General features: G+C 35.1%; 1 protein-coding gene across 1 annotated transcript in view; it reads left to right on the forward strand.

Moving 5' to 3' along the window:
- NBAS (NBAS subunit of NRZ tethering complex) overlaps positions 1-14,573 on the forward strand; it is a 162,191-nt gene that overhangs the window by 86,502 nt on the left and 61,116 nt on the right. Inside the window, exons 41-44 of the mRNA XM_048936226.1 lie at positions 3,035-3,264; positions 7,474-7,584; positions 10,958-11,208; positions 11,875-12,209. Of these exons, the coding sequence (XP_048792183.1) occupies positions 3,035-3,264; positions 7,474-7,584; positions 10,958-11,208; positions 11,875-12,209 (927 nt within the window). The remainder of the gene's footprint in view (positions 1-3,034; positions 3,265-7,473; positions 7,585-10,957; positions 11,209-11,874; positions 12,210-14,573) is intronic.

A 14,573-nucleotide genomic window follows, 5' to 3' on the forward strand; every position in this document is an offset into this window, starting at 1 on the left:
TGCTTTAAAAATATATTTAAAGAAAATGTAAGAATGTTTAAGAATGAATACTTAACATTGCAAGTTCCTACAGAGTTTGATACTGCTGAGCACTTTACCTCTTTGTTTTCTCTGTGAGGTTGTGTTGAATGCCTAATAATTGCTGTACAAGCAACATTGTTTAAGAAAGCATTTTAGAAGTATAAAAGATGACATATCTGAGAGGGAAAAAAAACTGTGTGACTCCAATAAGTCTCAAGAAACTGCGGAAAGTTAGTTTTCATGGAATTAAAAAAAGCAATAGAGAACTTCACAGCAGATCTCGGTTATGTGAAGTAACAGGCTTTGAGATTTCTCTTGAGGTGTTTTCATGTACTCTGGGAGTTGAGCTGTAAGTCTTGTCAGGGGTGGAAGGGGACAACTCTTGATTGAAAGATTTCTGGTGGTGAAGAGTTCAACGCATTGCTTAGTAAAGAATTGCAGTTAAAGAATAACAAGAACTTCTGTGTTTTCTTTAGTTTGAATGTATATAAATAAACAGCGATTAGATTTTGCACTTTCGTTTCTTTGTTTGAGGAGTGTGTTGCACTTTTTTGCCTTGCACACATAAATATGTAAGGCAGTACATATGGAGTCAGAATTGTTATTTGTTTTTCAAAAGTGCTCTTTGATTCAGTGTTTTTATTTTTGTTGCAACTTGATGTTGAAATGATCTGAAAGAGGATTAGAAAAGTAGTGAAAAGACAGTTCACTGATTAAAAAAAAGAAAGCAGTCTTGACAAGCTTATTACCTCTTTGTAGGTGCTATTTGGTGAAAGTATTAGCATGAACATAATTAAGTTGATTAAATAATCTTAAGGCCCTTTGAAGCATAAGTAGACGAAGTGGAAGATAGCATAAAGATGCTTTTAGGAAAGCGTAACAAATGGAGAATGAATCTTGGCATCAGTGATAGGCATCAGATGAGAGAATAGCAACTTGGTCAGAATATTATGTTTGGAAGTCAAGTGGTATAATTTGCTTTTAAAAAAGCAATTTCAAATTTAAAGTCTGGGAGTGGCCAGTATGATGAAGGTGGACCAAAAGTAAACTGGTTTGAATTTGTCTTAGTGTAATTTTTATGTTACTGTTGTGAATACTCAAGTTAAATTCTGTGTCACTGTGAAAAAACTTCACAGTGCATGAAACTTAATTAAAAAATTATCTTCTTAAGAAGCAATTTTTGAAGAAATTGTTCTGTTGTACTTGTTTGAAAATATTTTTTCAAGATTGTCTTTGTGTTCTTCATGAATAATGCATTATGTTGTGCACTGGAAGAAGGCTGCTGACACTGGGTTCTACTTTTTGTAATGGAGAGAGTGGAAACAAAGCTAAATGAAACCAAACTTTCCTGCAGAAGTTGTCAGAGATGCCTGCCTTTCTTAGCAGATTGTGCAGAGAATTTGGGCAATTGTATTAAACAGGTTTTTCTTATTACTCTGATTTTGCCTGTCTCCAATGCTCTATTTTGTAGCTTACCAAATAAAATTAGATACCAGGGTATATAATAAGCAGTGTGTTGGTTTCCAACCAATATAGTTGCATTGTAGAGGCTTTTCTCTGCTTGCCTATCTCTTTTCTGAAGGGTTATTATTTTGTTACCAGTCTCCTAAGCAACCTTGAAAGAGCTATTGATGTTATTTATAAAATCAATGAGTTTGCAATGTTTAGTGGATTCAGAAAAATATCATCTGAAGAGAAAAAGGATGCCCTGTAGCATTTAATATGACTTGGTGAGCAGCCTGTCAGCTAAGACTTGAAAAGGAAAAAAGTATATATATAAAATCGATTTAAAATGACAAGGAATCCACACGAGTTCAGGGCATGCCTCAAGGTTCAAATGTTTCATGCATCCTGCTGTGTGCCCTGTGCTCATAAGTTTAATAACAGAGTCATTCTATAATAACAAATGCAGAGCGTATTTGTCCCGTACATTCACAATTTTTAAGATCACAGCAGTGAAATCATTTGTTTTTTTCATTTGGAAAATGTCACAACTACAGTTTGCATTCTGAAGTGTTGCTTGGTGGCTGATGGCTGTGAAGCATCATGGTTCATTATGAGGTCTGGGGACACCGTAGTGTGTGGAGTACAGGAGTGGTGTGTTGCAGCTCTGTTTATAATGAACTACGATAAGCTGAGCTGCCGGCAGCCTTGTGAAAGAGAGAACGAGTTCTGAGTGATGTATTAAACACAGCTTTGTGTCAGGTGAGAGTGCCTAGATGCAGCCACTGCTCAGATGTTGAGGTAATCAGAAACTGTGTTAATTTTTTTGTTTTGGACATGTATTCTGTGTTTGGTTCGCGTTCTGATTTGTTGTGTCGGCTTTGAATTTCTAAGGCAGAAAACTGAGTTTTACTTGATATTCTGTTATTCTGTAAACAAAGGCAGTCCTAACGATGATCAAAACTTAATTACTTGAAGCTTTTACTTTTTAATGTACAAAGTAAATGAAATAAAGTAATATATCTTGTCTGTAATTTGCAGATCCTGCAGCACTTGTTCTTTGACAGTATTGGTGCTCAGTAGTTAAAACGTTGCTTATTCCTTTTACCAGTTCTGCAAAATAAAGGATAAGAAAATCAGTGAAAAAGAAAACAAACTATTTAGTATAGTTTCCTTTTTATTTGAAGTCGCATCTGTTACTAGGGGTAAACTTATTTGTGGTGTTTATAATGGAGAGATTGCAAAGTTTTCTTGTCTTCTTGAAGTGTTTTCTAACTCAGTTCCCTAGCTTAACATTAGTAAAAGTGAAGGTTTTAAAAAAACAAATTCAGTGACATATCTATTAGTCTTAGTTTATTTAGATAAGTTTATGTGTAAGATACTGCAAAAGGAAATTTTTGAACTCATAGTAAATCTCCCTTACATAACGTTTGAAATTTTGTTCTTGAAATTTAATAAAAATGGAAGAATATTTTGAACACTGGAATCAATTTAAAATGATAGATTTTCTTAAAGAAATGTACAGATGTTTATTTGTTTGTTTAAGATTTGTTTTCGTTTATTTTCACAGGCTGATCCAGAAGAACTGATTAAGATGGTAACACAGCATGTTACTCAGTATGCCTGTGCAGACTGGCCTGAAGAAATTGCAACTTTGATAAATCAGTTGCACTACTACAATGAACGCCTGCTGGATTTTACTCAGGCTCAGATTCTGCAGGGACTTGGCAAAGGAGTAGATGTGCAGAGGTTTACAGCAGATGGACAATACAAGAGGGAAACAATACTAGGATTGGCAGAGTAAGTAAAGTCTATTAAGTTTTTATTATTTGTTTTCAAATTGAGTTACTTTAAACCTCGAAGCAGGAAAGCAAATTAAAAATGATGCTGACTTTTAGATGGGATGATAAGTTACCAGTTCTTTTAGATGTTTACACTGTAACATGGCTACAACGGGGGTCTGAAAAAACTGCTCCACTTAAATGAAACATTATTCAAACAATTGGATCTGTAAATTTTAATGATAGAACTCTAACTTCATTTTTAGCAACGAATAGACAAAAAGAAAATCAAGGATGTATGAAATCAGAACATCAGTAGAAGTCTGTTCTCTTACTTTGATCTTCTCTAAACCTTTCTTTGAAATCTATTAGGATATGCTTAAGATTCAGTTTATGATGCACTGTAGCAAAAGAAATTAGAAAACCTCCAAACTTCAGCTTCTTATTGAGTTTAAGTTGCAATTAATTAAATTCATTTAATGTTATAAATAAAATTTATCATATTTTTACCAATTTGGTAGTTTTCATATTCATTTGGGATTACTGAAACTTTCCCTGTGCATGTTTTTCTGACTTTCTAGAATGCTTTTGTCTCATCTTTGTTATCCATAATTGGAAAAAAAAAAATAAAGCTGTAGAATAGTAATTTCTCTTTGTTTTAGAAATGCCTTCTATTATCCTCTGCATGCAACTTCTTCAAGCTGTGAGTGTTATAACTTTCATAAAAACATAGAATAGCTTGGGATGGAAGGGACCCTAAAGATCATTTAGTTCCAACCACCCTGCTGTGGGAGGGTTGTCAATCACTGAATTTATTGAAATCTGTATGTTTTGAAGGCAATTTCAGTTGAATGGCTGCTGGAGTGGCATAGGGTTAGTAAAAATGAGACTTTGTAGCATGTAGTTGAGTGGTACTTCATTAGGCAGTTGCAAAGATATAATTAATTACTTTTTCAACTTGCAGCTCGCTTGCTTTAATCTTCTCTGTTGACTCCTAATCTGCATTTTGAGATGAAAACATTGTGCAAATTTAATAAAGCATTTTTTTTCTTGCTTATTTTTTGAATTATCATTAAGTGGCTCATGTTTTGAATCCTTTATGAAATGCTGTTTGCAGAAACAACACCTGGAAGAAATGATACCTTATTTACAAAAAAGATTTACACTAGAACAAACAATTTGTTTGTTAAAACTACTTAAATATTATCTTAAGTGTTAAATATTACTTCAGTATTATCTTCCATGATTTGACATATTTTCATTAGAACATCTTACACATTATTTATTAAGCATTTAAAGATCTAGGTGCCTCACGGACTTAATCAAGATTAGTTTTTAACCAGTTTACAGTTGGGGGGGGAGGAGGGAGAGGAGCAGAATATAGCAAGAATTTATTAGAGGAAGAATAAGAGAAACTAGAGCAAGACCGAATGGAAATTCTGGAGTAATAACTTGAAGTCCTCAGTAGTTTTAGGCCAACCACGGTGTATGACCTTTCTAAATTATTTTTCACTTGAGGCCCAGCTTTTTCATTGTGGATTTTTATTATTATTTTTTTTTTTCCAATCCATCACTGCTTCTACTTCTGCTTAAATGCTTTAATCAGAAGTTGATTTTAATGCTTGAGTGTTCTGGATTAGGCAGCTTGTGTACTTATGACATGATCAGAATTTCCATCCATTTTCATTGGCCTTATTCTTGGCCAATTCTCTGAATGATTTTGGTGAGTACAAAACAGGTCCCATTCCAGAAGACTGAACCAGAAGGTCCTGTCCTCTACAGTCTGCTACAGCTTTTAACAATAACATTAGTTTCTGAACCATTGCATATAGTTTTGATGTACTTCTCTGTTACCAGTCTAAACATAGATTTTTCTCCCTCATGCTTTGCTGCTGCAGAACTTAAATAGCAGTAACCTTCCATTTTATTTTTCCACTTCAAATATGAGATGAAAATAAAGGCTCTTGGCTTAAATCTTCATTTCACTTCTCCAGTTTAGATGATAATGTTGTTTTTGCTTTCTAAATCTGAGGGCAGGGGACTGGAAATGTCAGTCTCGTTTCATTATGATTGAATTCAGTACTGGTTGTAATGCTTTCTGTAGCTGACTGATGCATACAACAGTTGTGCATGCACCCATGCACATGTATATAGTACAACAGAGATTTAACAGAACAGCATGGTGGTGGGAAAGTACTCTGAGCTTCCAAATAACCTATTTCTGGGAGCTTGAAGATGATCATAAAAAATCCCAGCTGAGTAGTAATGCGCAGGCTTATTTTCAGATGCTTTGTGTGTGCTGTGCATTGCTGTCACACAGAGAGAACAGCTAAGAATCATCCACAACAGCTTCTCCTTTCTGTTTTTGCACCATTCCTGGTGCAGAATTGTGTGAGAAAGTAAATCATAACAGTACCCTTCAGTGGGAATTTCTCTGGCAAGTTTCAAGCTTACAGTGGTGGGCATTTAGTGCTGGGAATGAAGCTCAACTGTGGCTGAAAATCAGAGAGAATGTGTTGTTGCTGTAAGAGCAGAAGAGGCAGGAGAGTTGTTTTGAGTTTTCTTTTGCTATAGTTGAGTTCTTAAAGGTATTTCAGTAAATATTTATATTAAACACATTTTTTTCCTTTTGATGTTTTTTTTCCTTATCCATTATTTAGTGTAACTAACCTGCCTGATATTTTCCAAGGATTGTCATGATGTGTGAAGGATATTGTTTAATTTGTTTCTCTTTTTTTTGGTGGTTGTTGTTGTGGTTGGTTGGTTGGTTTTTGTTTTATCTTTGGCATTGTATTAATTCCTGGCATTTTTCTTCCTATTCAGCAGTATTTGCAGCAATTGTCACTATAGAATGTAATGCTACCTTAAATTAAGCGTGTAAAAATCAGACCTAAGATGTATGAATGTGTTGTTAGATCATTAAGGGTGCAGAGAAGATCATGCCTTGTTTAGCGTAGTTCAAGTTATGCTATAGATTTGCATTTCTCAATGATGAAACAAAACCAGGATGGACATGAGGTATAGTTTTTTTTTCTCTTGCTTTCCTTTTGTTGCTATGAATGGTCTGCAGTGATGGTACAGAAAATGTGTCAAGAATTGGTCCCTCATAGGATTTAATGAATCTATGTAGGTGCAAAAGCCACTCAAGTTTATGGAGTAAATTTTTTTTTAACGTGAATCTGCAGAAAAGTGGTGCTAATATCAATTTGCAGAATAGTTTACTGACAGTTGCCATTATATTTTGTATTAGATTGGTGTGTTTTTTCCTCCTTTCGTCCTCCATGGTTTCTTAAACAAGAATCTAAAATGACATGGTCAGCAGTGTTCATAATTAAATAATAGATCTGTCATATAAGTGTAAGCATTGCTTTTCTTCGAATTGTCTTGTGGTTGAAAAAAATAGCATTTGCCATAATTGCTTTGTTTTGTTTCTGTACCAACGTAAGATCAAGAACCATGTATATTTGTTTGAATGATAATAGCTTCAGTGGACTAGTAAAAATTCATATGAAGTTAACTTCAGGCTTTCATCTCTTAAGAGATTGTTCTATTAAAGGAAAGTGCAGTCAAAATCAAAAACTATTGTTGGTATTTTTAGGACACTTAGAGTGTAACTGGACACCTTCACACTTCAAGTCTGCAAATACTAGAAATGCTTCTGGTTGTGAAGTTGTACATACCTGCATACCAGTTGTGCTAAAACACTTAATGTGCTGTGACAAAATCAAGTAAGAGCTGTGATATAGAATCACAGAATGGGCCAGGGATGGAAGGGACCTCAAGGATCGTGAATCTCCTACCCTCCTGCCACATGCAGGGCCACCAACTTCCCCATTTAATACTAGAGCATGGAATACATTTGTTCACTTTTTATTTTGTAATCAAAATGAAAGCAAAACTGAATTCTTTTTGCTACAGCAGAAAGGTTAAGCAGAAACCCAACTGCCACTGAGGACCAAGGTGTGTATGGAGCAGTGCTTGCCTTCAAAACACTTCTGTCTCTGATGTATTTTAATTTTTCCCCAAATAGAACAACATATAAAATAAATGCAAGAAAACATGCTTTGTGTAATGTTATTTAGTTATGATTAGAACTAACTTACTGGTTTTTGAGAAAAAAGGTTAACAAAAATCATTACTCCTGTAATGTAGATAATGATTTATTGTCATGTCTCTAGGAGCTTAGTGTAACTTTCCCTTGTTCTATTTTACATCTTTTTTCTGTAAGAACGCTTGAAGAAAATGTGTACAAGATTGCTGTTTCTTTGGCTCAGCGATACAGTGTTCCACTTTGGGAAGTTTATATGATACATCTGGAGTTTTTATTCACCGACAGTGGGTAAGTTTTCTTCCCTGCATATTCACATAGAAGCCTGTTACACAGAAGTATGTCCTAACCCGAGAAAATGGCAGTATTTGGGGGGCAAACATAGGTTTGTTTTCATTTTTCTTGTATTGTGACACGTTATGGATTTCTGTTTTGTCTTTTCCATATGATGCTTTTGTAATCTACCATAAAAACGTGTTATAAATGAGACCTTGAGCATTTTATTGTTCTTTTAAGTATCAAGTCTGTGATAGCAAAGTATCTTATGTTTTTACAGTTCCTCGGAAAATGATTCTTTAAAACATCATGCCTCAGAACATTCCTTTTACAGAATCACAGAATTGATTGGGCTTGGGTTGGAAGGGACCTTAAATATAATCTATTCCAATCCCCCTGCTGTGGGCAGAGTTGCCAGCTTGCTAGATCAGGCTTGCCTTGCCTTGAAAGTCTCCAGTATTGAGATGTCCACAGCTTCTCTAGGCATCCTGTTCTAGTGCCTCACCACTCTGAGAGAAACATTCCCTTCTAACATCTAGTCTAAATCTCTCCTTTTAGTTTAAAGCCATATCCCCTTGTCCTATCACTATCAGACCATACAAAAATTGATCTCTCTTATAGCTATAAGCTCCTTCTGTATTTGTTGAACTCTCCTAAATAATCACAATCAAAATAAATTTTGGCTTCTCAGTCATGTTCTTCATCTATCCGAGTTCCTCTTTTCCCCCTTCTTTTTAATAGAAATAATTTTCTACATTTTCTTGGCCATTTTTCTAGACTACAAGGCTGCAGCCAGCCATGCCTGGCATTGATATCAGTGAGATGCTTCTCTTTCATTCTACATTTAGTTCATGTTTTTGTTTTTTTTTTCCTTTTCAGACTTTGGTATCTTGTCAATCATACAAGTTCTTTAGCATATTCAAAGAGAAATAAACCTGTTCAGTGAAAGACCAAGTTACTTGCTGAAGTAGTGCATTTGGATGACAGTGATGTAGAGCCCCCTCTGCGATATAGCAGCTGTTATCTGTTGTTCTGACAGACATAATGAAATTAGTTGGTTTCAAATTTTAACTTGACAGTAGCACTAGCTTCCAGCATTATTTCAATCTCAGCATTAACTATTAATTAAAAGGCATTAGAATGTTTTATAGAATATAAAAACAAAAACAAAAAAGCCAACAAAAAATAAAGCCTGATAGATTTTGGTACAAGCTGTGAGAAGTTGAAATACCATTGTGGGATTTTCTTTGCTTCCTCTAGAAAACAGAGAAGTTGTGTTGTCAGAATTTGATGCTGCTTCATGATTTAGTATTTTAAACTAAATGGAGCGTCGGGGTGTAAATTTGGCAACATTGGAGTGAATGTGAAAGAACCAGCTGATTTATCTGGGACTGAAGTACCAAAGGTGTTTTCACCAGTTTTCCAACACTTTTTGTTCTGTCTGTTAGTATTCATGGAATTCTGAAATCACTGAAGTACAAAGTAACAACTATTTCCCTAATGAAATTCAAAATCTTGCAAATTGATACATAATAGCATAATACACTGCTGAGTATGTTTTGTTGTATCATAATCTTGTTTTAAAGTTGATTGACAGCGTATGGCCATTAGAGTATATTTTAGCCTTGGGATTATGGCATTAATAATGTATGACTCATTATGCATTCATTCTGAAATGAAGTCTATTCTAAGACATAATCTCTTTAACCAAATATGCAGTGTTGCTATAAGCCAGCCTTTATAGACAAACTCAAATGAAGGATCTAAATCATTTGTATTAACTATTTCTTTGATTAGTTGATGACAAATGAACATGTTTTTCAGTTGTGCTTTGAATTTGAAAAACTATATATAATTCAATGAAAACTAATACTGGTGTCTTTTAGAAGGATCTGGTCGAACTTGATTTCCAAACTCTTAAAATACCTTCTGTGATTTCGTCAGTTGGAAATTTTTTGTCTTCATGAATTCTATTCCAGAAACTTTCAGAATGGTGTAATGAACCCTTCTTCTCCCTCTCCCAAAAAATAACACAAAAGAAACAAAACCATACAACAACACTGTGCCAATTAAAGCTTAATATTCATTCAGCCTATAGTTTGATCTTTGGTATGGAAAGAAAAACTTACGTAGATCACTCTCCTGAAATAAATCTGTTCCGAGTGTCTGTTATTACGTGTGAATAGCACTTCATTTACATTAATATTGTCCATTTTTCCCTTAATGTGCTAGAACTATAACATCTAAACAGTAAGAATTTAGAGATTTAAATTGATGCTTACAAGCTTAGTAGCCTAATCGTGAGCTAAGTTCTAGACAAAGAAAAAACAAAAAAATTCTCCCTTAGAAATCAGATACTCATTTTAAACTGAGAGAGGTTGCCTATGTAGTATTTATTGTATGAAACACATGTTTAGGAGTGAAGCTTAGACATGTTTTCCTTGAATGTCAAACAGAAACATGTGTCATATATGGCATATATACTGAGGAAAAAAAAATGTCAGAATTCTAATGTAATCAATTCCAAGGTACTGATGCTAAAATGTAGTTAAAAGATATTCAATCTCATATTGAAACATACTGCCTAATACGGTCCGTGGCTGGATACAGGAGAGAGTCAAGGTGATAGTCATCAATAAGTGACTTCTTTCCTTAGATTTCAGTTACCTGTCTGATGATAGATGTATAAATTCAAGATGAGACTTCGTTGATATACATCCATTTTTGTCCTAGTTGAGGAGAAAATGTGAGACTAGCTGAGGTCAACCTGAGATTTTCTGGCATTTTCATAACTTTCCATGGACGACAGTTTGAAAGTCACAGCAATAAAACTGTCAAATTAAATACTCTAAGCATGAGTGACAGTGTCAAACAGGACACAGGGACCAATTTTCAATGATAATCTCTCTCAAAGCATGCACGAATTCTCATTTTCTGCAGAAAATACAAGGTACTAGGTTAGAACTGATCGAGCTTCAGATTCACTAGCATCTTTCAGCTACAGGTGCCATGTGGTTTATCTGTCATTTTTAAGGGCTTGCTATATGCATCCATTGAATGTACGTCTACTTTTACATTTAGATATAATTAGGGATTTGCAATGCTTTTTTTGAATTCCATTTCAGTATGCATCTCCCATAATCTACATGTTCAAGTAAGCAAATAACATGATCAGGAAATTGAAGATCTCCTTTACTTTTATTTGTGAAGAATTGAAACTATCAAAACCTTTAAGAATAAGTATTTACACTTCCAAAATCTCTTGAAAAGTTGAACTTTACTGACTTCATTGTGTAAACAAGTAAGTGTTCTCTCTTCGTGAGTGTTCAGCTGAAGACTCATTCGTGACATGTCCAAACCTTTAAAGCAGAATTCTATCTAAATGCAGGTTGTCCACACTGGAAATAGAAGAAAGAGCACAAAGTCTTGGTCTTTTTGAGACTTTGAAAACAAGTCCCGAAACCTTATACGAACACATGGTGAAATATGTTTACCCAAGTATTGAAGGTAGAGATCACCAGCGGTTGCTGTATTATTTCACACTCCTGGAAAATTGTGGTTGTTCAGAAGTTGTGAAGCATACTGTGAAGCCTGAAACTCACATCAGACTCCTGAAAAAGTTCAAAGCAGTTGCACCAGGTATGAGAGCTACTGCCTATTTTTTGTTTGTTTTTCTAGCTATACTTACTGTTCTGTTATGCTGACATGAATATGCTTATTGAATTTACACTTGCCAGGCAATTTCTTGTTAATGAGCATATCAAATGCATGTAAGTCATTTATTAGGTAGATGGCATGCTTTATAGGAGCCTATTATAAGATTCTTTTCTTTGTATTACAAGAAATTTTGATCATCGTAGCAAGCAAAAAAAAAAAAAAAAATTAAAAATATTGAATCAGTGATGCATGTCAAAATTATTAGCAATAATTTATAGTGAATTTTCAAAGTAGAAATACAGACATCCTGGAGCATAAGCCTGAAAGTTTCGTGTGAACCATCTTAAGCAATTTTGAGAATATTATCTTCAAAAGTCTATGTTATATAGTTTGTCAAAAACTTTAAGCAGTTTTGTAAAGAGGGTAATTTTATTTTGTGCTTTTGCTTTGATGTTACCTTCTGCTTTTGCAAAAAAACCCCACAACATTATTTATCCCCTTATGTTATTTCTTCCCTTTTTCCTCTCTAGTCTGCATGCATGATTGTAAATGAAAGAGGAGTGAGAGTTTTTCTAGTTTTACACAGAAATGTGAAGATGTAGTTTTGAATAACTTCTATTTTGTTTGCCTTTTTCTTTTTGTCAATAGGTCTTAATTACAAAAAGCTAATGGATGAAAATGAAAACCCTTTGGAAACATTGGAGCCCATACTTACAAGTCAAAATATTTTATCTATTTCCAAACTGGCTCCCAAAATCCCTAAAAAAGATGGCAGTATGCTGTCACCAAGCTCTCTTTATGCTGTCTGGTTACAAAACCTTTTTTGGAATGGTGATCACCATCTCATTAAAAAAACACCAGAAACCATGGATGAATTGCTACATGCATATGATGTGTGTTCAAAGTACTTTGATAGACTGGATCCAGATGATATCATTACTTTCATTGATGAAATTACCTTTTCTTCAAAAGCTGTCACAAAGGTAAGTGGATCTATTTGAAGAATTTCAAACTTCAGGTGGAGCTCAGTTAATATTCTGTGAGGGAGAAATTCATAGCAAGATTTGGTATTTTTAATTTTACAGTTCTTAAGGATCATTTCATGAGCATATACATGTACACTTTTTTCTTTTTACTTCTGTCAGTATACAAAGAAAAATAATTGTTTGGATAGAGGAGCTAGCTCTGGGGATAAGAGAGATTTTCATGGAACATTAAAGTCCCAGTGTTCTGTTTCAGAAGAGAACAAGATATTCTTCTCATGTGTTTATTTTACTTGTGCTAATCCTAAAATTCATTGTGCTGCAAGCTTCTATTTACTACTAGTCTTTTGCATACTGAATAAGATGCTCTACAGAGAAGTGTTCTGGGCCACTGCATATGGTTTCCAGGCGCTGTAATAATTTAAATGATAAACTGTGTCGTAATTTCCATCTGGCTGAAAGCCTAGCACTGAAAGAATGTACTCTCATGTCTGTAGCATAAGCTATCAGATCTGCCTTTTACTTTTGCCCAGTGAAACTTGGTTATAAAGCTATTTCTAACACAAAATTTTACCTATGCTTTGTCATATATCTTTACTATGAAGCACAAAAGAGTGATAACAGATTGCTTAGGTACAGGAGGGACGTGGAGCTCTTAGAGTGGGTCCAGAGGAGGGCCACGAAGATGATCAGGGGCTGGAGCAGCTCTCCTATGAAGAAGGGTTGAGGGAACTGGGATTGTTTAGCTTGGGAAAGAGAAGGCTCCAGGGAAACATCATTGTGGCCTTCCAGTACTTGAAGGGAGCGTAAAAACAGGAGGGGGAATGTAAACCCTGTTTACGAGGGTGGACAGTGATAGGAGAAGGGGGAATGGTTTTAAACTGAGACAGGGGAGGTTTAGGTTAGATATTAGGAAGAAGTTTTCCACACACAGGGTGGTGACACACTGGAAGAGGTTGCCCAAGGAGGCTGCGGAGGCATTCAAAGCCAGGCTGGATGTGGCTCTGGGCAGCCTGGTCTGCTGGTTGGTGACCCTGCACGTAGCAGGGGGGTTGAAACTAGATGATCATTGTGGTCCCTTTCAACCAAGGCCGTTCTGTGATTCTGTAATTTCCTTAAGAGCTTGAGATACTGTCTTCACTCACTTAATCTGAAATGGAAAGATGGTGGAGATTTTTTTTAAATCTTCTCTATGCTGCATCATGCTCATTTTACAGAGCTGTTTATTCATGTTTTCCCATGAGGTGTCATTTTTTTTTTTTTCTCTCTGCATATTGCTTTAATGTTCCTGCTGTACTAAAATACAAATACTGCAAGTGGTGTAACTTAAAAGAGTGCCAGAAAAGTGAAAACTTTTTGTTATTCATTGGATCGTGTCTCTGGTGACGACGACACAGCCCGAGAGAACAACATGAAGGTGCATCAGGCAAGGGGCAGGTGGATGTTAGGGAAGGGCTCTACATCAGAGTGTGCTTGGACCCTGGAGCAGACTGCCCAGGCAGTGGTTATGGCATGATGCTGCAGCAGTTCAAAAAATGTTTGAATAGTGCTCTCAGTGTGGAGTCAGGAGTTGGACATAATGATTCTTGTGGGTCTCTTCCAACCAGGTTTATTTCATGATTGGAAGAGAGTTTCATGCCTAATGGGAGATATTTGCAGTCATGATGAGGTCTCAGTTGCTAGACATGACCCTGCACTGAGGTGGCTGGGGGATGACTGTATTCAAGTGAGAAGGAAATGTTGTCTTCATGTATGACTGCTGCTAGTTGTTCCTTTAAACTCTTACCTGTTATTTTGCCTTGAGCATTTCAGAAGCTATTTCTCATTTATGAATGATGTAGGGAGTAACATTCCCTGTGAACGTATTTTGAAATGTTATGTTTGTTTCTGTTTAGGATTCTAATACAGTTTCTGTACTCTCCTAAGATGAATAGATGTAAAGAAAAGGAATTGCTGATAGTTCTTTGAAGGTTATTGTGGTTGCTCTGTAAGCAGAACTTAGCAAGTCATAAAACGAACTTGAGAATTGTTTGAAGCAGTTGATCAGATCAGCTGATTTAGCATCTACTGTGCACTGGGTTTGAGAATAAAACAGCTATTTAATCAGCTTGCAACTATTCTTGTCTTAGAATCCAGACACTAATTTTCAAGTGGAAAGTGTACAATGAAAAATTATTGTAACAGTTCCTGAGATGGTATTTATCAGGTATCTTTTTCTTATAACTTTTATGTATGAAGTATTTTTCAGTTTAATGCTGTACCTTTTACTTAGAATTTTAGTTCTGTATTTATACAGAATACTGTTTATTTAGAAATATTTACTACAGAATAGATTAATATATAAAAATAAATATATATAAATAA

Source organism: Lagopus muta, chromosome 2, assembly GCF_023343835.1.
Source record: "Lagopus muta isolate bLagMut1 chromosome 2, bLagMut1 primary, whole genome shotgun sequence".
Taxonomy (NCBI): domain Eukaryota; kingdom Metazoa; phylum Chordata; class Aves; order Galliformes; family Phasianidae; genus Lagopus; species Lagopus muta.